Genomic DNA, 26,509 nt, shown 5'->3' on the forward strand with positions numbered 1-26,509 from the left:
AATATATGGTGTTAAAGATAATAAAGAATATGCATCAATATTATTGATCTTCTCAAGGCTTTTGATGTTTGATGCTTTTGATCATTGCAACATTTCTTTATTACCAAAATTATAACATTATGGTGTGCATGGCCCCCACTCAAATTTTAGGTAGTTATCTTAAAGATCGTCAACAGTTCTAACAGTTCACATAAGATCTAATAATGTTAGCAGTTAGGTAAATATAAGGGCTAATAATCCCATGATCTTGAACACGCATCAGTGCCTAAGATCTCTAAGGGTAAAGCAGGCATCAAAACTTTAAATCTCTCATGTCCTCAATGATGCGCTTGTAAAGAATTTGATTTAAAGGGCTTTATACTTTTGGTTGAGACCTAATTTCAGGTTTCTATTTTTTTTTTGTGAGATAATGAGAAACCTCTTATGAAATATGAAAGAGCATGTAATTCCATGAGGAATTCAACGTTTATTTGATGAAAATTGGTTCTGAAATGGCTGAGATATCCAAAACAGAGCGATTCTAACAAGTGTGGGACCCACACTTTATTACGATCGCTTTGTTTTACTTTGTTTTTGGATGTTTCAGTCATTCAAAACCCGATTTTTATCAAAGAAACTTTAAATTCCTCTTGAAATATTATACTCTGTACTATTTCATAAGTGTTTTCTTGGTATCTCGCAAAAAGTTAAAAGCCCAATTCTTATATCCACCAATACAGTACTATCCCTTTAAGACCCAGTATTTAAGAAGATTCAAAGGCCCCACAGTTTCCACAAGACCTGAAATTGCTCCCCATTATGCTGCCAACCAGTTCTATGTATATCATGTATAATGTCTGATATGTCTTACATCAGTGACTGATTTATTCTCAATAGAAACATGCACTGAAGGACAAATGTAAAAAAACAAAAAATCAATAAACAACGCGAAAGATTCCGAATCCTTTTTATGGCAAATTTAAGTAAAACACATTTTTTTTTTCACTTTGATCAATGTTAGTCTAGTAATATGAACATTTTTATTATTTTATTTTTTTTTAATCATTTTTCCAGCTCAAACTTTGCCAGGAGCATAAAGGAAAGACTACGGGATTCATCTTTGAGAACTTTAACATTTTTTTTTTTAAATCTTCGCTCGATTCAAAGCAGTTCCTCTAAGTCTGACCAGTCTCCATATAAGGTCATGCTGTCAAGGAATTCAGCCTATCCCCCATCATTTTTTTTAAAACTGCAGTTGATTGTCTTCTTTATCAATATCCCAATTCTTCATAATAAGGCTCAAAATGGTCCTTTTCTTTTACATTTGTGAGACATCACTTGTTGCATATTCGTGAGTCTCAGTCTGGACATAGGTCGTGTTGTCGATCCCGCCTTGGGGAGCCGTTGGTTGCTGTTGGACGCTGTTGGTGCCTATTAGAGCCCGACATGAGACGACAGCTATAGCGATCAACACGATCGAGAGCGCAGCGCCCACGGCTGTCATGGTGCCAATTACTTTATTCCCTAAAAAAAAGGCAAACAAACAAAAACAACGAAAAAAAAACCCACTGAAATTTGGTCATTCTTGTCACATGCTAGACAGAAATACAAGCAAAGGCTGAAAATATTGCAACGTGTTAATTCTTTTACATTGTTTAGACTACAGGCGAAACCCGTTATAACGAAGTTTCCTTTCGTTATATCGTAATTTTGTTAAAGCCGAACAGATAGGGTGATATAGTATAAAGATGCATACAGGCAAGCATTTTTGGACCTGAATGTTTACCTCGTTGTAACGCAGTTTCGGTATTGCCGTGTTCGTTGTCACGTGAGCGCCCTATATAAGTCATTATGGCTCAAGTATATATTCAGACGAATTCCAATCACTAATCATAATACGAACACCTACCGACATGTCGATTACCGTAGTCGGGCGGGTCAGTGGCGAAGGCATGCTCATCTAAAGAAAAGAAGGAATCAATCAAGAGGAGAATGCGACAAACTTGAGCGAGGAATATATTACATTTGTTTTGTTACGAAAGCCTTCAAATTGTACTCGGTAGCTTTACAGTGACTGAAGCTAAGCAACATCCGTAATGTCTGTGGTATTTTATGTTTTCAAGTGAGACAGCTCTTGATTCTTCTTGGTTAAGGAATTAACAATTATTCTTCCTTCCCGAAACAATAGTAGCAGAACCTTATTTGCAACTTATGTTCAACATACGTGTGAGTTTCTTGAATTTCTTTCATGTGTTTGACAAAGTTACCACCGTGAAAAATAATTTGACGTATCTCCTTCAAAAACCGGATAAAGTGATCACCCCTACACATACATAATGGCATGCAGTCGCAAATCGATGAAATGTATTCTATTCATTGAAACACTGTGTGGAATTCTGTCTGTATTTTAATAACATCACTCCTTATATTTTTCCACTGTGTGATTGCCTTATAGACTTACAGCCTTCATATCCAGCGACGGCGGCACGTGGACTTAGCCACATCGTTAAAAATTCCTAACTTTTGAACGAGAAATAAATTGTCCATCTTTCCTCAATTGTCACGAATGTGATTTGTTTGTTAGTGTGTTTTTGGTTTCACTGCCATTATAGAATAATTTCCTTGAAGAAATGTAAAACCAATTGCCTTACCACATCTCACACCGGCATCCTCGTAGTGGCCACAATCATGGTTGTACCACCCATTGTGAGAACAGTCAGCTAGATTTGACTCCCAGCCGTAGCAAAAAACGTCGTCAAGGAGGATGGATCCCGATCCCTCTCCATAGACGCCTCCAGTCACGGCCACCCCGTGTAAGCTTGAGGGAAATCCGAGTTGTCTGCAGACAACCCGAGCAGCATCGTTATCCCAACTATCATCGCACACCGTGCCCCACTCTCCATTGTAATAAACTTCCACACGACCCTCATAGTACGCGAGTCCTCCGACGAGGCGGATGTCGACTGCGGGAACGGTAGTGGAGAAATCAAACACGTCTACCGGAAAGAAAGAAAGAAAAATAAAAACAAGGAAACGTGTTTCAGTTAATGCATTCTAAAACTCGACTACCCAAAGGCTGCGGTCACAACCCCCAAATTCAGCCTGCTCGACGACTGGTCGGCGATTTTTTAACCAATGTCGGTCGGACACGGAACGGTGACCGACTGGTGACCGACCAGGTACCACCGATTTTTAGGGCATTTAGAGTTAGAATTTCAGTTTTTACTCGCTGCCCAAAATACGCTCGGTGTCCAAGAGGCAACCGCCCAGGCAGCGACGTAATCGAGCGGTCGCCTTCGAGCGATTTAGTGAACAAAAATAAGCAGACTTTAAGCTTTGAAATGGTGTATAACTTAATTCAAGTGGACTCTACTAACTTATCTAAATAAATTGAGCATGTTTTATCAACACATTCTTTAAATGGTTAATACTAACTTGCAATGCGGTAGCATAATTCTTTTCAAAATTATTGAACTTGAAAGTGAAAAGTATGGGCAGGGTTTTTATAAAAATGAAAAGAGGACTACATGAGAAACACTCAATCACATGCACTATTCCATCAAAAAGTGTTTGAGAAAAACTACTGAAAACATGATTTCCTTTTCATTTTATGATCCAAAAATTATTGTAATGTCTTCTCTATTTCAAAGTAGAAGACCCACTCTTTCAAAAAATATGAAAAACTAAAGATTGGCTGGGTCGACCCATTTCACCTATTTCAGTTATAACACAAAATCAGTGCGTGCGACTTTTTGTTGATTTTGTGACGCACCGTCACTTTATACCAAGGTAGACCCTGAGAAATTTCCGGCAGAAACCGGCGGTACGCCTACTGGACACCTGTATAGATGACCCATCGATCACTTGTCAGTCGCCGAGCGATTTCGTAAAAAATCGGCCGGTGGCCGGTGGGAGATCGTCCAGTTGCTGATGGGGCATCGCTCGGTGACTTCTCGGACTCTGCGCGGATAAAATCGCAATATTTCGCAAAATTTGTACCTAAAATCGTCCGGTGACAGACGGGAAATTGATACCGCTTTCAGTAACTCATGCATTTTTTGGCCCGCTCCTGGTCCGAGCTAAATTAACCCGCGTCAAGTATTAAAAATTGCGTTCAGTAACTATAGCAGAGCCGCGCTACTTTTACGATGACCCATTCATAAACTCGGTCAAGTAAGGGATAATTGCCATGGTAACTGAACAGCTCATGGATAGTTATGCGTATGTGTGTGTGTGTGTGTGTGTGTGTGTGTGTGTGTTTGGTGTGAGCTGCATGGTATGTGCTGTCTATGATTTATAGGTGCGTACAATAAGTGACTTATGTACGAGTTTCCGTATAGGTGTGTGTGTGTGTGTGTGTGTGTGTGTGTGTGTGTGTGTGTTTGGAGTATGATAATACAATATGTAGAAACTGTGCATGTGTGGTGGTTGTATAGTGGTAGTGGTTTGTTTGTCTGGGTGTATACGTGTGCCTGTATGCCTACGTATCTATGTGGGTATATAGTGGCGTATGTGTATATCAAAGGGTATGTGATGGTGCGTGTTTGTAGGCGCAGTTTTGTGCCTGCATGAGTATCTGAGGGGTTTGGTGTTCGTGGGCTACGTAGGCCCTACGTATGTGTCTATTTTTCTGCGGACTCCCGCGGATCCTTTGCTGTCACCAGAACATTTTTACAAAACATACGGGAAAAATATGCGTGCGATAGGGAGAGATACGACCAAATGCGAATACTTGCGTCCACTTGCGGATATTCTTACGAATTGGCACGTAATTTTGTTCTTTCAACTTGCATAAACTTCCGAATAGTTCAGAACACTTGCGGAGAATTGCAAAAAAGTTACAAATGGAAATTCGAAACACAAACAAATCCATTTGTCAATTTTTTACTACAAATAATCTCACTTCAACATAGATATCTCGATTATAGACCAACCCTACTAAGTCTTGACGAGAAAGTTTTGACATGTAGGGCCCTACCAAGCCTATATTCCTTGAATACATTGGTTTGGATCATGTAACACCTTCTTACTTACAAGGGCATATACATAAAAAACACAAATACATTACACAAATCTATAATGAAATCAGTCATAAAAACCCCGACCAACCCCCCCCCCCCCAAAAAAAAAAAAACCGCAACAAATCTAGGGCCTACATCTATCCTAAATATTAAATCCTACCAAAATCTGCCATACCATTACTATCCTTCTTCAAATCCAATCCCCAACCCACCAACCCCTTATTAACCAAAACCTAAATCATCCCACACCCACATTCACCAACCCACATACACACACACACACACACACACACACACACACACACACACACACACACGAAGGTTCGTTATTCCGAAGGTTCATTGATCCGAAACACACAATTTCCTATACCTAGAGGTTCGTTAATCCGAAAAATGACAAAGGGTTATAATTCGTTAATCCGAACGTTTGCGGCGTTATTCCGAAGGTTCGTTGATCCAAAAATGAAATTCGGAATAACGAACCTTCGGAATAAAGAACCTTCGGACTAAAGACCCTTCAGAATAACGAACTTTTGCAATAACGAAATGTAACCCCCCCCCCCCCCCCCCCCCACACACACACCCGAACCGATACCACCTTCCTTCCTGATGAAACGACTTCCCAATGTTGATACATAAGACATAATGGACCGTATGCATAAAAGCAGCATCCGCCCGCACGCAAGCACCACTCCGAATTCATTAATTATACAAATCCGTCAAACAAACTCATCAAAGTCAAAGCTGCTGATAAAATCAATATCAACGTTTATGCCAGCAACAGCTTACTAGGCATTCCTCCCCACGCGCAGCCAAAACACATACGCAAAAAGCTGACATAATAAACACATTCTTCCATCATATACACTAACACACGCACATACACACACACACACACGCACAAACGGACACTAAATTATCATGTGCGCGCACACATACACACTTTCTTGAAACTTCACCATGACTTTTTACATGGCATGTTTGCATAGATGTAGCCATGTGCTTCAATGACTATGTCAAGAACGATTTTACCCAGCAAAATGTGCTTCGAGAGCGGGCGACAATCCTTGCCGCCAGCCCTCGTCATGGATTGTCGCCAGACGACAATCTTTGACGGGGCGACAATCCTTGACGCCAACTCCGTCAAGGATTGTCGCCCCCGAGCCAAGGGCGACAATCCTTGTCGGGGCGACAATCCGTGTCGCAACACTCGACATTGGCGGCAGCCTGGAAGCACGGGCCACCAAAAAAAAAAATAAAATAAAATAAAAAATAAATAAATAAACAAATAAACTAGAAATGTCGCTATGGCGAATGATGCCTCCGTCATAATGCATGGTTTTCCCAATAGGTGTATAGTACAAAGTCTTCACAATGTGTGATGACAGTTTCACATAACTGGCAAAATATTGAAATGACAGGTTTATCAGAAATATCTTGAATTTTCACTTTCCTTGAACTGGGTTTGCTATAATTGTCTTAGAGTGCAGGTACACGTATATTGGTGAATTGAGGATTTTTACTTGACTTCTGACCAACCCTTTTATAAGTTTATGCATTCAGTAATTTTCAAGGTATGAAGAAAGAGTGTAATTACAGTACAAAATAATTTTTTTTTGCATTTAAACCTGGCCTTTGACCCTTAACCTTTGACCTTCTGGCTGGAAATTTCCCAGAGAATCTCCATTAGGTAATACATGTACATGTAGTTTTAAAACTAATAATGCAAGCATTGCATGTACTAGTATATGAGGGAAAGAGTAAAATTTTGAGTTGACCTTGACCTTTGACCCCTGACTATTGACCCATGACCCCTAAATTCCCTAGATAATCCCTGCCAGTCAGTACATGCATATGTACCAAGTTCCATGAAGATACATTGAACCATTAACGAGAAAAGTGATTATAACATTTTCACCGAACCTTTGACCTTTTGACCGTTGACCTTATGACATGAAACTCTCTGGAGAATCTTTACACAAGAGTACATGTTTACTCTAAGTTTCAAGAAAATAAATTTGGGCATTGCATAGATATAGGGGAAATAACAACATTTTTAGCATTTGACCTTGACCTTTTGACCTTTGACCTCATACCAATGTCACCAAAATTTACTCAACTAATTGCCCCATCATACATCATCCTTGGACCAAGTTTGGTGAAAGCTGCTTTATCCAGTTTTGAGTTATCACGTAAACAGATAAATTTTAGGATTTGACCTTGATCTTTGACCTCTGACCTCGATCCGATTTCACTAAAAAACTGATCAAGTATATTGTCCCATCATACATACATCCCTTTTAGGTCCTTTATTGTTTATTCTTTATATGAATGACTTTCGCAGTTCGTCCTCTCTGCTCTATTTTCTACTTTTTGCCGATGACACCAGTATTTTTTATTCAAATCGAAACCCTCATGTTTTACTGAATACCGTAAATACTGAATTAAAATCAGTATCTAAGTGGATTCAGGCTAATAAATTGTCATTGAATTTGACCAAGACAAAATTTATGGTTTTTAGCAATATAATCAATATTTTACCGGGTAAGTTGGTTGTAAACGACGTAGAATTGAACCAGGTGGAATATATAAAATTCCTTGGTCTCTATATTGATTGTAAGTTGACATGGAAAGTTCATGTTGATTCTTTGCGTAAATTATTATCAAAAAATGTAGGTGTTATGTATAAGTTAAAACAGTTTTTTCCTAAACATGTTCTACATTCATTGTATTCTACTCTATTTTTGCCTTATATAGGTTATGGAATCCTGGCATGGGGAAACTGCTGTACAACTAGACTTAATTCTTTGTTATTGATACAGAAAAGAGCTATACGGATAATTAACTTCGCCACATTTTTCGAACACACTAATGTCTTATTCTTTTCCAGTAGAACACTTAAGATCCAGGATTTATATCATTTTAATATCGGGTCATTTATGTATCAATTAAACTCAGGTGGTCTCCGTGATGTGTTTTCTTCGATGTTTGTCAAAAATACTGAAGTTCATTCTTACCCTACTAGACAAAAAGATTCTTTTCATCTTTCTCCTGTACGAACCGTATCTGCTTTAAAAACAATAACCACTACAGGACCTAAATTTTGGAATGAGTTGGATAGAGAAATAATCCAATCTCAGTCTCTTTATTCATTTAAACATAAACTTAAACTAGTTTTTCTGAATTCATATCTATAGCTATTCTTCAATCCTCCTCGATATTATCTGTTCATACTTCACATTACTGACATTATCGATTAACGAATGCGGACGGACGTACGTACATGTACAGACGTACGGACGTACAGACGTACGGACGTACGGACGTACGGACGGACAACCCGAAAACATAATGCCTCCGGCACCACTTCGTGCACTTCGTGGCGGAGGCATAAAAAAAAAGATAGAATATGTGGAGCCCTAAATGTCGAAAAAATCGTCTGGTGGCCAGATTGGGCGGCTAAATTAAAAAATGAAAAGCAATTACTTGTTGGTTGCAAAAAAGGATGGGATTTAGAATTTAGGGATTTAAAATTTATTTCGAGGAGACTCATTTACTGCATGAAACGTCAAACTCGTAATCTTACCACATCTAACCCCGGCATCTTCATGATGTCCACAATCATGGCTGTACCATCCTCTGTGAGAACAGTCAGCTAGATCCGACTCCCAGCCATAGCAACGAACATCGTCAAGGAGAATGGGCCCGGATCCTTCCCCATATATCCCTCCAGACACAGCCTCTGCGAAGATTGTCGAATATCCGAGTTGTCTGCACACAACCCGAGCATCAGCGTCATTCCAGCTATCATCGCACACCGTGCCCCAAGTTCCATTGCGATTGATCTCCACTCGACCCTCGTACACTGAACTCCCTCCGACAAGACGGATGTTGCTTACTGTTCAGGGAAATGGTATGAGAATACACGTGAAATGAAATGAAAAGAAAGCACACGTTTCGGGGAATCCGTTCTATAGCCCTATTTTAACAGACCTTACCTCGACAACGTCAGGAGAACGTCCGGTCAAGAAAACCGCAGGAGAGAGCGAGGGTACCGTTCTGACATACACGTACCGGAAACCTTGTCCGGGTAGGTTTCCACGAAGTGGGCGTGTTCACTTTATAAATACGACTATTTAATTTGTCTACTAATCCACTGGATATGTCCACTATATATCCCGCCCATTCGCTAGCGCCATCTATTGTTCTAGATTATGCACATCAAAGCAGTCAATCATGAGTAAACAAAACGTGGGTATAGTCACTGATTTCAACTACATAGAGATCAATCCGTGCTCGTTATCGGCGCGCGGTGTGTCAATTATTGATGATAATAACAGTATACACTGCTACAGAGCAACAATCCATCAAAGAGAAGCTCACGACGCTTTTAGGCTTGAAGGCTAATAAAATTAAACAAATTGAAAAGTATGTGAAATTATTATTATTATTTTTTTGCAATGGCATAGCTAGTAAACAAAGCAAACGTTTTATTATCTATCTGCAATGTTGCGCATGCACATTGAGTATATGAAAGAATGTTACCACAGGACCGTTCTTGAAGAAGGGCTGTCGGGGAGATGTCAGGGTATTACCCTAGCTCGCGAGGATAAAAATTCCGCGACAAACGTCCGAGCAACATTTTGCAGGGACTGTTTTAACCTCATCAAGCCAAAAAAAAAAAAAAAAAAAAAAGGGGGGGGGGGGGAGCACTTTCAGCCCTATGATATGATATATATATACATATATATATATATATATATATATATATATATATAATTTAATTTCCCACTCTTGCCTCCTATATATGACGTTATAACTCTTTGTCATTTTTATAATGCAATTCTGAAATATCTAGGTTTTGGGGTAAAAATGACGTCATTGAGCTGGTAGAACTACCTAACTTGAGATACGTAGCACGTAACTGCAGATACACATGAAGTTACGTAAAGCCTGATCGTACTCCTTTATGCCCCAGTCACACAGTGCTTTACGATGAATTACGTCCGCCGCGGATAGATACGAATGAGGGGACGCAGGGGGACGCAGCGTGGACGCAGGCATCCGCAGGGACGTATGTAGACGTAACTGCCCGTAACTCATCCGTAAAGAAACGCAAAATGACGTCGCCGAACCTGCGAAATTTTAAAATGTTCAAAATTTCGCAGAGGGACGCCACGGACGCAAACTTACGCAAGTAACCGTAACCAAACCTAACTATCCGTAACTGTACGTAACTACCAGTGGCATGGACGCATACCATCCGCAAAAGAATTTACCTCCCGTCCGTTTGCGTTCGCTTACGTCCACCGTAAGTATCCGAAATTAACCGCAAGTTAACGTATCACAACAGTTTCGTCCGCTTACGGATATTTACGGACAGCTACGGATGTTGCGGACAATTACGTCCTTCGACGTGGCCGTTTTCCACTCGCATGGGAACACAGAGACTCGTGGAAAGGCACACTACTCCTGTTGCCAAGCTGCAGCGCCTTTACCTGAAGGAATGCTACAACACAGTCGGAGCGGTGGAGAGGCAGAACTGCATGGGCAAATTATGAAATTTCTCCCACAATTAATGGTCATTTTAAGTGGCACCCATATACCATGTATACTCATGACATCGGTTGACTCTTGGTGCTGAACTTTTTTTCTTGTACTCTTCGAATGTATATTTTTCGAAAAAAGCAATATTTTGGGTAGGGGATGGGGTGACAGCATTTTATTAACTTTTCTGGCCGGGGGAAGGTGTGGGACAGGGGCAACTACATAAAATGAGAACGAATTTAGTATTTCTCTATAGTTATTTATACCCATGCACTTTACGCTCCATCGAATGTGTATTACTTTTTTTTTTTATACTACTACCACTACTACTACTACTAGTAGTAGTAGTAATAATAATGATGATGATAATAATAATAATAATAATAATAATAATAATAAGGACATTTATATATTGCGCAGCTACTATAATAATATACTCTACTGCGCATTACAAAATGACATGCATACAAGAAATTCAAACAGAAAATACATTACTTCAAGAGATGACTTGATATTGTACTTGGGTGTGGGAGGGGTGTTTGGCCGGAGGTTAATTTGATGTCTTTTTTTTCCTGTAAATCTTATAAGCATTGCTTTATCATAAATATCTCCTTCACATAACCCAGTAAGTCATGAATATCGCTGAACAACGACAGCGTAACCACAGTTTGTCTATTCCATGACTGCAAGTAATATTTTCTTACTCTAATGTTTAACTTTTCGATCTATATTGTATTTTATTTATGGTATAGTGATGTTATATGACCCTGCACCACAAAACACACAAAAAGCCGCCACACATGAAATTTTAGTTGGGAGCATGTTCTAAAAGAGCAGACTTTAAGCTTTAAAATGATGTATTACTCAAATCAAACGGGACTCTCCTAACCTATCTAAATATTGGAAAGAATGCACACACTCAGAAAAAGAGTAAACTGAGAAAAGAGGCTCTGAAGTAGAGTGTCTATTCAAGCGCTTAATCTTTATCAAGCCGTGCTGGTTATGCGATGAATGGGACAAAAAACAGGATGGAAACCACCGGAGTAACAACAATGAGGGGATTATCAGACTAAACTGAAATGAATAATAATAATAATAATAATAATAATAATAATAATAATAATAATTATAATAATAATAATAATAATAACAATAGCAATAATAATAATAATAATAATAATAATAATAATAATAATATTAATAACAATAATAATATTACTAATAATGACAATAATGATAATATTATTAACAACAATAATAATTATAATAATAATCATAATAATAATAATAATGATGATAAGGCCTTATTTACCCAGGGTAGTCAAGTCAAGATCGGCTCGGTTGACCCATTTCATCTATTTTCAGTCCTCCCACAAAATCAGTGTGTGCTACTTTTTGTTCGTTTTGTGATGCACGGTCACATACATTCTTTACATTTATGACGTTTATTCATATCTGAGTTGCACAAACAAAATTCAAACTTCAAGTTCAAAATTGCATATATCTTTTATTATTGTAAAGTAAATTAAAGGATTACGATTTTTTCACAACTTGTACGTAATTCAATTTCAGTTTTCCCCAGTGTACAATGTAAGACAGTCCAAAATGTGATAACCTTGCTGTCATAATACACTGACTTAGCAGGGATCGTAAGAGAAAACCAAATTGTCCATAATTATTCATAGCAATCTGTAACTATCCGTAACTATCCAAAAAATGCACAACTCTCCGCAAGTGTCCAGAACTATTATGTACCAATTCGTAAGAATATCCGCAAGTGGACGAAAGTATTCGCATCTGGTCGTATCTGTCCGTATCGCCCGCATTTTTTGCCCGCATGTTTTGTACATATTTCTGGTGACGGCAAAGGATCCGCGGTGGTCCGCGGAAAAATGACTTTGGACGTAACGCCGGACGCAGAGCATTATGTGACTGGGGCTTTATTGAGGCAGCTTGAGCGGCTGGCAGAACTACGTATCTCAAGTTCCGATCCGTACGCGCGTGTCGTATTTGTACATAATCTATGGGATTTACATGATCAGGCAGAATAGTAGGCTTGCTAAGGGCGAAAAAAGGGGTGATCGCTGCATTTTATAGTAAAAATGTCCTATTTGGCACACATGTTCCTCTGAACAATTGGAATTTTTTTTTTCATCTAAAGAGACAATCTGTATCTATGCAAATAAGCCTTAATTTGCATAATTTATGCAAAAATGCCTATAAAAATTATTTAAAAATATATGTGCATCCAGCGGAAATACCTAATTTGGTAAAAATATTCCATAGAGTATGTGGAAACAATTCCTGCAAAAATTGATTTCATACCTATGTAAATTAACATAAAATTTGCATAATTATGCAAGTTATTGCGCAAAAATCTGCATATTTCAAAGAATTTCTAAACTATTAAGCACTGGATCTTGTAGTACAAAGTTTGAACCTGGGATGGATGTTCCTTGGGTCAAGAGTAAATGATTCATCTGAAGAGACAAACTGTCTCTTTGCAAACAACCTGTTATTTGCATAATATGCATATCAATACCTACACATCAATAGATAATCAGAACAAACAAAAAGCCTTAATGGAGCTTTAAAGAAACTCCCCTTAAATCTCATCCTATATAGATTTAACCCGTTAGAAACAATTTATGAAACAAAATGAGAAAACAAATTGAATTTATTGAACCATCATTACCAGCTAATTTACATAATTACTAAGGAAAGTAAAGTAAAAACATTATTTTTAAAGTTTTCTTACAATCAAAGAACTGCATTTTATAATCGAAACTACGGAAGTAGTATGCATTTCCTTTAGTCAAAAGGAAATGGTTTGTAATATCAAAAGACTATTTGACTATGCAAATACCACCTAATTAGCATCTTATGCATTTTAATACCCGAATGTACCAGAAGTCAATGGTCAAGGTCGACTTAAGAAATTGTATCAGTTTACGCGATAACTCGAGACTAGACTATGCAAATTTCACCAAACCTGTTCCAAAGATGACGTATGATGGGGCAAGTGATTAAGCAGTTTTTTGTGTAAAATCAGCAAGAGGTCAAAGGTCAAAAAGTTCAAGGTCAATGCTAAAATTCAATTGTTTTCCCCATATCTATGCAACGTCTGAAGGTACTTTCCTCAAACTTACTAACTGCATACAATTTACTACCAAAATAAGATTCTCCAGAGAGTTTCAGGTCAAGAGGTCAAAGGTCAAATTTCAGGTGAAAGTGTTTAAATTTCACTTTTTTTCGATGTATCTCGCAAATGGTTCAAGGTGTCTTCATGGAACTTGGTACTGGCAGGGATTTTCTAGGGAATTTAGGGGTCATTTGTCAAAGGTCAGGGGTCAAAGATCAAGGTCAATTGAGCCCTCAAAATTTCACTATTTCCCTCATGTTTTTGCAATGCTTGCAGGATTTCTCTTGAACCTTCATATATATATGTTTTATGTAATGGATATTCTCTGGGAAATTTCCTGCCAAAATGTCAAAGCTCTGATAAAAGTGCTATATTTCACTTTTTCTTTCATATCTTGAATGTGAATCAAGGTGAGATCATGAAACTTAGTACATTTTTGTGCATGTTCTACCTGACAGTGATACCTTGTTTATTATCGAAAAAAACTTAAGCCCTCCCCTCTCAAGTGTTTTTGTTTCCTCTTGATAAGTAGGAAAGGACATGAAATTCAGTGACATGGTATAGTTATCACCGTCATTACATTTAACTCTTTATGTGCCATGGTGGAAACCCCCTGTGTGCCACGTTATTCTGAGACACGAAGGTAGTCATGCTTTGAGAAAGAATTCTGTGTTTCCAATTTGTATAACTTCTTCAAATTTCTGTTAAGCTGTACATAATAGTGGGCAAAGTGTTAGAGGAATGCCAAACTTTGCTTCGATATACATTGTATGACAAATCTATTTCCAATATTTCTGTTAAATGACCAGTTGCTTCATTACTGTAAAGGCATGACTTTTGCGCATAAAACTATGAGAGAAACTTAGAATGTAAACGCAAATCTAGTTAGGAACACAGCTTGATAGCTAACCACCACATAGACTGCAAGCCGTAAATGAGAGGAAGAAAAGCGCGAGAAACGTTTTCATTGTACCGGCGGATTAGCGATTTATCGATCGGTTTCGGCGGCTTTGTTTGTTGAGCAGAATATGCGAAGTTGGCACGCCATCGACTGAGTCGGACGTGCGAACGTGGCACATAAAGAGTTAATGTATGGGTCGCATGGAAGTTAATTTTGATGCACACATGTATAACCTCTGACATTCTCTATACCTTTTACATTTTTACCTGTGTATTTCTTCATTTCACACATGCATGTTCACATGCATGTTTTTTTATTTTCATTTCCAATCAAACACAGGTAATACACTTTGACATGATTACATACATTGGAACATAATAATACATATTGGTTCTTAAAAGAATTTCATGGAAATGGAAATTGAGGGGCTGCTAAAGAGCGAACTTCTTTCAATGTAACGTCTGATATCTTTACACTAAACCACTTAACATAATTATTTTTTTTTTTTGGAAAAAGCTTCAAGATCATGTAGGTCATGATCATCTATACAGGTATTAGCTGATATGTGGTGGAATATAACATTCTTTGGACCGCCAGGGAGTTACATTTTCCCAAGGGAAAACAATCACAACCAGGAGGAATATGACATTTACGATTCACGTAAACAGTAGCCTGTGACGATTTGTTGCCAAATCACATCCTAATACATGTAATTGTAAAAGCCATCGAATTAACTCTTTTATGGCTATGGTCATAATATTTCTGCTTTGATTTATGGTTGAAATTGACTGATTTTAAGTCAGAGACTGAGATTATTTGACTTAAAGTACATGTATAACATCTCCTTTATTGTTCACATGACAAGTTTTGCATATTATTGCCATATCAAAATGTTATTGTGTATAAATTTCCTAGCATAGTTCCCATGCAATAGTAGCTCATAGTATACTGAGTTAACTTTTTTTTTTCCAGAAACAGACTTTGTTTCTAACTCAATCTTGTATGTTCTTAATGTGTGCAGCTACCCTTGCATCCACATAATTTGCACAATCAGTTTGATGTAAAAAGCCTCTTATTCGCTTGATTGCCTAGAAAATACAATGAAAATTAGAATTCACACTTTCACTATGGAAGTATTTTTTGTAATGATTTTCTAACCATTACCTCAGTTGTGTATTGTTTGCAAGGGAAACACAGTCCTTTTGTAAGCAATATTTTTTTCCAGTTTGCATCTGTTCATAATTATGTAGGCTCTACGGTTAGATTTGCATAATCATATTTAAAGAGTGTCACTATCGATTGTTATTTTGTCTACCCTGCTAAGCATTTATGCAATGAGGGAAATTTGCGAGCAAAAATCATTTCAAAGATCAATATGTTTTGAAATTTCACGTCTGGTGTACTTATTTACATAATTTATGCTTAAAATGCCCAAGTTAATTTAACAATATGGAAACGATTTAAGCAACTGAAAAGTGTTGCTGTGAGAATATAGTCTTATTCTATTAGCTTTTTGGATATTAAGTTCAAAGCGATTTAAAACATTGTCACATTAAGGCTTACTGTTTGTTCTGATTATCTGTAGATGTGTAGGTATTGATATGCATATTATGCAAATAACAGGTTGTTTTCATAGAGACAATTTGTCTCTTCAGATGAATCATTTACTTTTGACCAAAGGAACATCCATCCCGGGTTCAAACTTTGTACTACAAGATCCAGTGCTTAATAGTTTAGAAATTCTCTCAAAAATGCAGATTTTTGCCCAATAACTTGCGTAATTATGCATATTTTATTTTAATTTACATAGGTATGAAATCAATTTTTGCAGGAATTGTTTCCACTTACTGAATAGATTTTTTTTTTTGCCAAATTAGGTATTTCCGCTGGATGCACATATATTCTTAAATAATTTTATATGTATTTTTGCATAAATTATGCAAATGAAGGCTTATTTGCATAGATACAGATTGTCTCTTTAGATGAAAATTTTTCAATTGCCCTAGGGAACATCTGTGCCAAGTAGGACAATTGTACTAAAAAATACAGCGTTTACCCCCTTAGCAAGTCTACTAGAACCAAAGAAGCTAGCGCTATAATAGCGGGTTTGTTTCCGCGATTTCGCGTAGTACGCTCATGGGCGAAATACGGGTGCCATTAAAGGTAACAGACAGATAGAGGGCGTGTATTACGTGATCATAGCATGTGCCGTATGATAGTATGACACTGGGTCCTCCGCATTTCTGTCTCCCTTTCATTTTTCCCCTTTTTAGGAGGCATACAGGGAAAGAGATATGAAGAGTTTGTTTGCAAAAACCGATAAGTCCATTTTTGAAGATTTTGAAGAACGGTCTCTGTCATAAAGTACAAAATAATAACTTTTAAATGTTATATTGGTCACTACATATAAAGGTATATTTTTGAAGTTATGGTCAGAAGAAGCAAAAATGTTCTTATTATTCTCTTTATTTTTGTTGACCTTTAATCGCGAATATCTCCATTTGACAAATATGGACTTATTGGTTTTTGCAAACAAACTCTTCATATGTACTTAGGACCTCGGTTTGTTTTTTTTCATACAGAAGTATCACTCCTGTCTAATCGTGAAATGCAATTGAAGAAATGTCATTTATTTTCCAATATGCAGTCCCACAAAGTTTGAGCTAAAGTAGCCCGAACCATGTTTCGGGAGGGAGAGAGAAAGAGATAGACGGCGTTAGTCAGCTCAAACACAAACTTTGAGGGACTACAGATTGAAAAGTAAATGACATTACTTCGTTGTTGTTTTTTTAACGTATCAACAGAAAATATGCTTCTGGTGATATTTTGAGGTCTGAAACACAATTTTACCGCTGTGTGCGTCCTCAAAATGAAGAAAATGAAAGGAAGGCACAGGTCCTCCATAGGCTCACGTGTTAAAAAGCTCGCGTTATTATTACCAAAATGGCCGCCATTGGGCTCCAAATGGGGCCCCATGCACAGAACTCTTACACATAGAAGAATCACTCGCCACCCGTTTTGTCGCCGTCGCTCGACTCATTGTCACGTGACGTCCGCCATTTTGCTTAGCGGAACTTTTTTGCGTGCAAATCCCAGCAGACGCTATTCACATACAGTGACTGCATGTTGTACCGTGTTTTTCTGACGTTCCGAGACCTTGAGCGAGGCATTAAAATGCCATATTGTGCGGCTGTAAACTGCACAAATCACTTGAAAAAAGGATTTGGAAACAGGTAAGTTTGACACCAAGCCATGATTAGAATAAGAAGTAGTAATTCCCCAAGTAACGTTACAATTAGGCGGATCGGTCGTATGTTGGCTTTCTTGTGAGCGCAGTAGCAAAGGTAGTCCCAGACACTGGATTTTGTGTTTGCCGTCGACATATCTGTTTACCACCAACTACTATGCAAAATAAAAAAGATCAATTGGAATAGATCTAGGCCTAATTTAGGCCCTGGGGCTATATTACACTCTGTACGTTGGGAGTTGGGGCAAACAGCTTTGTACATGAAAAAAGTGTAAATTTATGTTAATTTGAGCTTAGGTGTAAACTTTACACGTAGATTTATTCTTGTCTAGGTAGTTAGAGTCACAGTACCAGTGGTGTGGGCCAGTGTCAGTGTCAGTGACAACACTATGGTCGTTTAGATACTAGATTGTCTAGACTGACTGTGTACTCTAGTATTAAAGTAACCTCAGGACATTGCTTTCGCAATATGCAATATTTGTCATACATGTATTTGCGAGACTTGTCTTGCCTACATATTGTTGCCACGTTAACATTTCGTACTATACCATATAGTATGTTTTCACACTCATAAGGATTTCATTTTGAATTGTGCTTGAAGCGAACAAGTGCAAGTGAAATCTTGGATTATACAGTATTGCCTTTGGTATTTTTTTTTAATATTCTTGCCAGTGTCCATTATTCATGGTTTTATTTTGCTGCCATATTGTATGCTAAGTGATTGTACATGCATTTGCTTTCATGATATACAATACATGTAGTTGTCTTATTTGTGACACTTGTTTTGCCTACATTTACATACTTTGAGATGCAGTGTAGTATGTTTTCACACTCTTTAGATTTCACCTTGAATTTCGTTTGAAGCAAATGGGTGCGTGTGAAATCTTGCATTATACAGATGTTCATGTATTGCCTTTAGTTGATATTGTTATGCCAAGAATGCATTTGATATTCTTGCCCGACAGTGTTCATTCTTTATGGATTTTATGTTGTTGCTATATTGCATGATAGTTGATTATACAGGCATTTGCTTTCGTGAAATACAACATTTGTTGTATATCTGTGATACTTGTTTTGCTTACATGTTGCTACCAAATTATGTTTTCATACTACACATTGTATGGGATAGTGTTTGTTAAACTCATTACTAAGGATTTAATCTTGAATCATGCTGAGCTAAGTACGAGTGAAATCTTACATTTACAAATGTATTGCCTTTAATACTGTTGCCAGGAATGCCTTTGGTGTTCTTTTCAGTGTTCATAATGCGTAGATTTATATTGCCATAGTGCATGCGGATCAACACAATATGTTTTCATACTATACCATAGTGTGTTTTTACACTCATTAGGATTTTCTTTTTGAATCACGCTTGAAGCTATCAAGGGCAAGTGAAATTGTGCACTATATTGATGTATTGCCTTAGATAATCTTGCCAGACAGTGTTCATTATTCATGAATTTTATGTTGTTGCCCTATTGCATGTCCATTATAGATGTATATGCATTTGATTTTGTGATTACAATAGTTGTCACAAATTTGCGACACTGGTGGTCTTGCCTATCATTTGCATAATATGTTCCTGACGCATGTACTGCCTGTGATTGTAGCCGCCGTATTAGGTATGATAATGGTACGTGTACTTCAAGCAAATGGTATATCACTTTACTGTGGTTGATTCTCAGCAATCAACTTTGACCTTGATGAATGTCAAATAAATTGTAAAAAAATCAGGAAAATTGTTGTTGTTCATTTTCCATCTGTGAAGATGGAAAATTAACTCTGTCCAACTTAACTTTCTGTTTTTTGTGGAAGACAATCTTGAAAGGAGTTCATGCTTGTAATGTGTGTGTGTGAGTGTGTGAATACATACATATATATATATATATATATATATATATATTATGTATATATATATATATATATACATAGATTATTATATATATATATATATATATATATATATATATATATATATATATATATTGAGTACCAGGTAGTCTACATGTTGGTGCAGCAATATCATGATATCGAAAGTAAAACAGAAACCAATTTCATGTTGATCACCAACAATTTATTTACAGCACACAAATATTTGAGCGATTCGCTCTTTCTCAAGTGTTGTTGCAAATCGCTCAAAAATTGGTGTGGTGAAATAAATTGTTGGTGATTAGCATGAACTCGATTTCTGTTTTATTCATGTATACAGATATACAGTGTATACATGCCTATAGGCATATTGCTTCCTATACCAATATGTGCAATAGTGGTAACTACATTGTACTACACACTACTAATGATAATGATAACAGCAGGAATATAGATAATTAAGGTGATGTTGTCTTCCAAATTTCTCATATGTTGAACGAGTGTCAGATGGGGAAGATGTATTACATGATCATATCCACAAATCACTGATTTTTACAACTGGACTGACTGGAAATGTAATTTGACCTGTTTAATGGGAGAAAAATCAAAAGCACGAACACACATCTTCTTACAATATCATTGGAGGGGGAAAAATGCAAGACATAGGGGTGAGAGGGGTATCAGAAAAATGGCAGGACACAGACAAGGACAGGCGCGCGTCTTAGATTATTTTATACCAAAGCAGATCACGTCTCCGAAGTCAAATAGATCTATCCGAAAGGGGAAAAAACACCTGTTTCAATACAGACAACTTTCAGGGAAGAGTGTGAAATAAATAACATAAATGAGTACATGAATCTGTGGTCAACGCTGGATTGAGAAGTACCAGTTTGACAGTTTACAAGTTCAAGTAAATATCAAGGGCTATAGCGGCTGTCATACTGTCCGATCAGTGAGTTGACCGTACCGTACTCGCGAGGAGCTGCGGAGGTACCGCTAAGCAACATGGCGGCGTGTGCACTGAGGCGTCGCATCCGGGGTGCGCGGTGGCGACACCGAGCTCAGCGGGTTGTGAATGGGTATGATTCTTCTATGTGTAAGAGTTCTGTGGCCCCATGGCGTACTACGTCCATTTGCGTGCGAAATCACGAGAGTACGCCCTTTAAATAGCGCTAGCTTCTATATACTCTGGGCAGAACTACGTATCTTTTAAAAAATTCTTTTTTTTTTCTAAATATGTGGCAAAGAGCATGTATTTGGAGTTATTTAAACACAAAAGTCTCCTTTTTGTTATAGAACACAATTCCAAATTATGTGAATCACTCTATAAAAACGGTAGGCGTTTAAATTTTAAACGTGAATATCTCGAAATCGCTTCAAACGAGATACGTATGTTACGGCACAAATTGTAGCCCCTACACACATTGTCGCCCCCGGCACAGGGCGACAATTTGTGCAGGGAGTGATGGCACAAATTGTCGCCTCTGCACAATTTGTCGCCTGACGACAAATTGTGCTGCTCGTGCAGTTCATAAATTTTGACCTCAATGGCGACAATTTGTGCAGGTAAAGTGAAAGATAGCTTTACAAATTGTCGTCGGTCGTTGTCTTCAAGCTGGAGAAAATAATGCTAATACGAATTGTGTGGTTGGGGAGTGTGTTCCTGTGTTATGCTTTGGTAGGGTCGGTATGACTGGTAAATGTGCAGTGTATGTGTGTGTGTGTGTGTGTGTGTGTGTGTGTGTGTGTGCAGTGTGTGTGTGTGTGTGTGTGTGTGTGTTTGTTTGTGTTTGGATATTTGTGCGTGTGTGTGTTTGCATGTGTTTGGTGTGTATGGTGTGTGTGTGTTATGAGTATCGTGGTCTGTGTGTACGGGTGTATGTGTGGTGTGCATGTGTAGCCCTGGGCTCACATGGCCTGTGGTCAGTATGCGTGCGTGTTTGGTGGAGTCTATGTGTTGTTGGTGGTGGTGGTTCTCTCTCTCTCTCTCTCTCTCTCTCTCTCTCTCTCTCTCTCTGTATGCGGGTGTATATAGTATGTATGTCTGTTAATATGTCTGCATGGGTGTATGAATGTATAATGCATGCATGTATGTGTGTACGTATGTTTGAGCGTCTTTTTTTTTTTCTAGCCCACTAGAGGTGAGGGTAAGAGTAAGTGATCACCTTCGATGTCTGTCCGTAACGCTACCAGAACTTGATGGATGAAGCCATGTAAGTTTTGTGTTGGTATTCCAATGCCTATGTCAAGAATGATATTACCCCCTGAATGTGCTTTGAGGGCAGGCGACAATTTGTGCCGTCAACGCTCTGCAAAAATTGTCGCCAGACGACAAATTGTGCAGGGGCGACAATTTGTGCCGTCAGCTCCATGCACAATTATTTGTCGCCCGTTTCAGGGGGCAACAATTTGTGCAGGGGCGACAATTTGTGCCATAGTTTTGCCAGATCACGGCCGAGTAGTCGAATGGTGGTAGTTTAAAGCCTCGGTTACACCGGAGCCGAATCAGCTGCGAAATCCACCCGAATACACGTATTCGGATGGATTCGGGAGCATTCTGATCTCCTTCCCCGAATGGGCGAAAATTCGGGAGGGATTCTGAAACATTCATGGAGGGATTCGGCTCGTTTTGAAATGTTCAAAACCAGCCGAATACCCTCAAAAATACTCCCGAATGTGGCCCCGACAAATTTCATTCGGGTACCACATTCTGGATGTATTAGGATGGAATTCGGTTGGATTCGGGAAGGCATTTGGGGCATTCTGGGCAGATTGGGGCATATTCGCATCATCAGGAGAGTAACGGCCCGAATCATCTAGCCAAATAGACCCAAATATCACGAATAGAGCCGAATCTGCCCAGAATGGCCCGAATACCCCCCCCCCCCTCCCCCCGAATTCATCTGAATCGTTACCCGAATACAGAGCAGAATACAGGCGAGTGAGCCGAATAGGCAAGAATACGGCCGAATAGCAGCCGAATAGGTCTAATAAGCGGCTGGAATTACCCGAATAGAATCGCGAATATACCCAGATTGGCTATACGCCTGCAGGGAGGCCTCGTATTCGGCGCATTTGGTCATTTTCGTCCCGATTCGGGTTGACATTCGGGTCGCCATTCGGCTCTATTCGGCTGTACTCGGGGCAATCGGGACATGTTCGGCTCGATTTTGGCCACTATTCAGGTTGGCATTCGGCTTTATTCGGTATGCCCAAAATTGATTCGGGTCAATTCTTGGCGATTCTGCTCTTATTCGGGACCTATCCGGAACGTATTCGTCTCTGATTCGGGGAGCTCCCCGAATCAGAGATAAATAGCTTCCGAATCCACCGAATTCATCCGATTCAGGCCGTATTCGGGCAGAATTGGTCCAAGTTAATTCGGGAGATTTCGGTCCTGATGTAGAAGACATTTACTTGAGCAGGCCGAAATCTTCACTTTACTGTCTAAAAAATGACAGAGCACACTCTATCATGCTATATAGATGATGACTGGCGGGGGAGGGAACATACCGAGTAATCCACCCGAAGGGTTTGAAATGCTACTGAGGGACCTATAGCCTCCCGAAACAGCATTTCAAACCCTGAGGGTGGAACGTTTGGTACATGTTCCCGACAACAAATGTCATCATCTGGTATATGGGTTAGTCAAATCTGCTTTTTCACATTATATGGAATAGGCAAATTCATCCTATCGATTGGGTGAAAAATATCGTTCAATCCTTTGGTATCGTTTGTCATTAGATTTTGTTTGTTACGTGAAAATGTTTTCCCATGGGAGAACATTACAAAAATGTTCTGCCCATGGGCGAACATAACCAATGTGCCTCCATCATGATCACGTGACTGTGTTTAGCCAATCACTAACCGGCATTTGACTAACCCATTTAATATGATAGTATGTTTGTCGTCAGCATGGCACTGGAACTACTACAGCCCTAGAAAGTCTGGTGGTCGGACTTAACGTGCGGGGGCCGGATTATAGCAAAACCCGATGATATATTATGTATCAACATGGGCCAGCCACATTTGTACGCGCGTTTCATTATCGCAAAACGATATTTAACTCCACAAATCAATAAAGGTCCATTGATTATTCAAACTTTTACTAAGAGGCACATGTTATTACCTAAATTATTCGCTATTATCTTTTATTATCATATAACCTATGTTAAAACATAAAACATAGGAAGTGAAAAGTAAAACATGAGAATATTGTAAACAAAGAAAATCAATCCGTGACAGCTATTTTTTATATCAACAGTCAAATTCCAAGTCACTGATGGACATGCCAAAAAGGGACACATGATGAGATAATGCAGAATAAACCTTTCCATGAAAATTCAGTATTACGTAAGAAATTGATGAGAAGTCCACTAAATACGCGCGCTCTCTCTCTGTCACACACACTCACACACACACATGCACACAAACACACACACAATCCTGACATTCTTATCGTAATACATTCATCTATACACATTATCTCACCCCTCCCCCTCCCAGTCTATTTAGGGGTGAGGCCTAGCTATGACTTAAATGGGGCTGATGGCCGACAAAATAATGTCAAACTCGCGATCTTACCACATCGCACACCGGCATCTTCATAGTGTTCACAATTATGGTTGTACCACCCGTTGTGAGAGCAACTAGCGATGTTCGACTCCCAGCCATAGCATCCAACGTTGTCAAGGAGAATGGGCCCGGATCCTGCACCGTATGTCGCTCCACGAAAAGCCTCGGCGTTGGTGGCGGAATATCCGAGTTGTCTGCACACGACCTGCGCATCGTTGTCATTCCAGGAATCGTCGCACACCGTGCCCCAGGCTCCACCGTAATAAACCTCAACCCGACCCTCGTACAGGGAGCTTCCTCCGACAAGGCGGATGCTGCTCGGAGCAGTTGTTGTTTGGTAACCATCTGTGCACAAGTGTGATTGCATAGCCGCATTTTATGTGCTATAACTCTCACTTTATTCAGTCGATTGGGCAAGTAGCTAATTGACCATGGTGTTGTCGTCTACTTTGATTGATAGGGGATGAATACTTCTGGTACTACTAGATGCAAATGCTAACCAAGAGCTAAAGTTACTAGTAATCATATTGACAAGAGAAAAATCAATGACACGGTGAAATTACTCATTAGAGGGATAAGGGGAGATGCAGGAGAGTTGAGCCATAAGGAGAGCTGGTTAACTCCTCTCCTTGCTCAAACTTGTATTTAGAGTTTACAGGTGCAACCACTTATGCCCTCTGTTGATAGTGTTTACCATCACTGTAACTTTAGCATGTTTGTACAAGCAAACAGAGGTGGTAAAGCACAACAAAGACACGGGTAAAAAAAACCCACCCAAAACCAAACGACTGCAAAAGTGAGTTTATACGAGTTTCAGGTATCAGTGGCTTATCCAGATGGGGCGCTCCGGGCCCGTGCCCCCTCTTTATTTATTTTTTTAAACAAAACAAAAGAAAAACAATGGGAGGGGAAATTTTGTAAAGGTGCCTCCCCTTCTGTTTACGGAATTCCTGGATCGGTATTACTGTTTCTATTACTCACATGACAGCAATTGCTTAGTCAGTGATATATGTGTAATCTAGTTCCCATTGTAGCCTTTCAGTAAGGTAAATTTGATGGATGTTTGATTTTGCTGATTTTGATACGCGTTGGGAAATTTGAAAATGGCCACCTTGAGGAGAGTTGACTCAGTTGAGCCATGCAGTCAGAGGAGAGTTGAGCCATGGCTCAACTCTCCTTTGACTGCATGGCTCTAATCTCTTGGTCTGTTGGTACTGAGGTAACCATTTTTGTTATTTTATACTTATTTCATATCAGAGCACCACGCCATACAACTGCGAAAGAGAAGCATAACAACGGAGCTTAACCGATGTACCCAATGCGTTTGTTTTGAAAAAACAACAACATAGAAATGAAGATAAAATTACTGAAATTAATTATCTATAAACTTTCACTAAGGGCGGTGAGTTGGCTCAGTCGGTAGCGCGTCTGCCTCACGATCACGCGGCCCGGGTTCGAACCCGAGTCTGGACTGAGCAATTTTGTATGTAAACATACCGTCCCCTTTAGCAAGAGGCAAAACACTCTGTCCCTCGGATAGGACATAAAATGGAGGTCCCGTGTATGAGAGAGTAACAACTCATGCACGTAAAAGATCCCGCTTCATTCATTCATCGCAAAGAGCAGGGTGTTTAACCCGGTGAAGTGGTCCCACCTCACACCCAACTGGACCCCATGGAAGACCAGCTTAACGTAGCTGAATATGGGCTATCCAGCCATCTTCTCAGATGGAAAATGAATCAAACAAACAAACTAAAACGTCAATAGCTTGCCTATTCAGAGTAGTAGCACCTGTGAGTGTAGAAATAATTATTATTGAATTATAATCTACTTCCTATTTTAAAGCCAGTACATAATTATTAACAAAGTAGAGTACCTAGCTTTATGGATGTTAATTTTCATCTGCAAAAACATGCTTCATCACGCCTAGGGGTTTAATGTGGACCTTGAAAATGTCCATTGAGAGGTTGTTAACTACAAGATCTCCGATGGAAATTTCAGTAAATCCCTGATGGCATGAATGATTGTGTATCTATACCTAAAAAAAAAAAGAACTCTGCTTTTCCCGTATGGATGTAAACAGTGTACACATATTTGACATATCTATATGACTACTTTTCTGCTGCAATTGCACCAGAAAACTGTACTTTACTAGCAGGAAGGCCTAGAGTAGTTTTTACTCTCACAAAGTTCATGATTTTTGTTATTTATCTTACATTACTTGCCGG

At 38.9% G+C, this 26,509-nt stretch overlaps 1 protein-coding gene across 1 annotated transcript; it reads right to left on the reverse strand.

Moving 5' to 3' along the window:
* Positions 1–1,297: 1,297 nt before the first annotated feature.
* LOC139725101 (neurotrypsin-like) lies at positions 1,298–24,648 on the reverse strand. The gene is made up of 5 exons (XM_071636186.1): positions 24,279–24,648; positions 8,587–8,898; positions 2,631–2,975; positions 1,889–1,939; positions 1,298–1,503 (listed from the first exon to the last, which is right to left on the reverse strand). The coding sequence occupies exons 1-5, from the start codon at positions 24,646–24,648 to the stop codon at positions 1,298–1,300; spliced, it is 1,284 nt and encodes a 427-aa protein (XP_071492287.1).
* Between the last annotated feature and the right edge of the window lie 1,861 nt (positions 24,649–26,509).

The sequence above is a fragment of the Diadema antillarum genome, unplaced genomic scaffold (assembly GCF_040938485.1).
Source record: "Diadema antillarum isolate AM-2024a unplaced genomic scaffold, OU_Dant_1.0 seq00000015_RagTag, whole genome shotgun sequence".
Classification (NCBI taxonomy): Eukaryota; Metazoa; Echinodermata; class Echinoidea; order Diadematoida; family Diadematidae; genus Diadema; species Diadema antillarum.

What these genes read in the sequence shown, in the direction of transcription:
- LOC139725101 (XM_071636186.1), bottom strand. Translation starts at nt 24,648, where the DNA reads ATGCAATCACACTTGTGCACAGATGGTTACCAAACAACAACTGCTCCG. An exon ending in AGATGCCGGGGTTAGATGTG is followed by an intron (nt 2,976 to 8,586) that starts GTAAGATTACGA and finishes TCTTTCCGGTAG; the next exon opens with ACGTGTTTGATTTCTCCACT. An exon ending in CTACGGTAATCGACATGTCG is followed by an intron (nt 1,504 to 1,888) that starts GTAGGTGTTCGT and finishes CCTTTTTTTTAG; the next exon opens with GGAATAAAGTAATTGGCACC.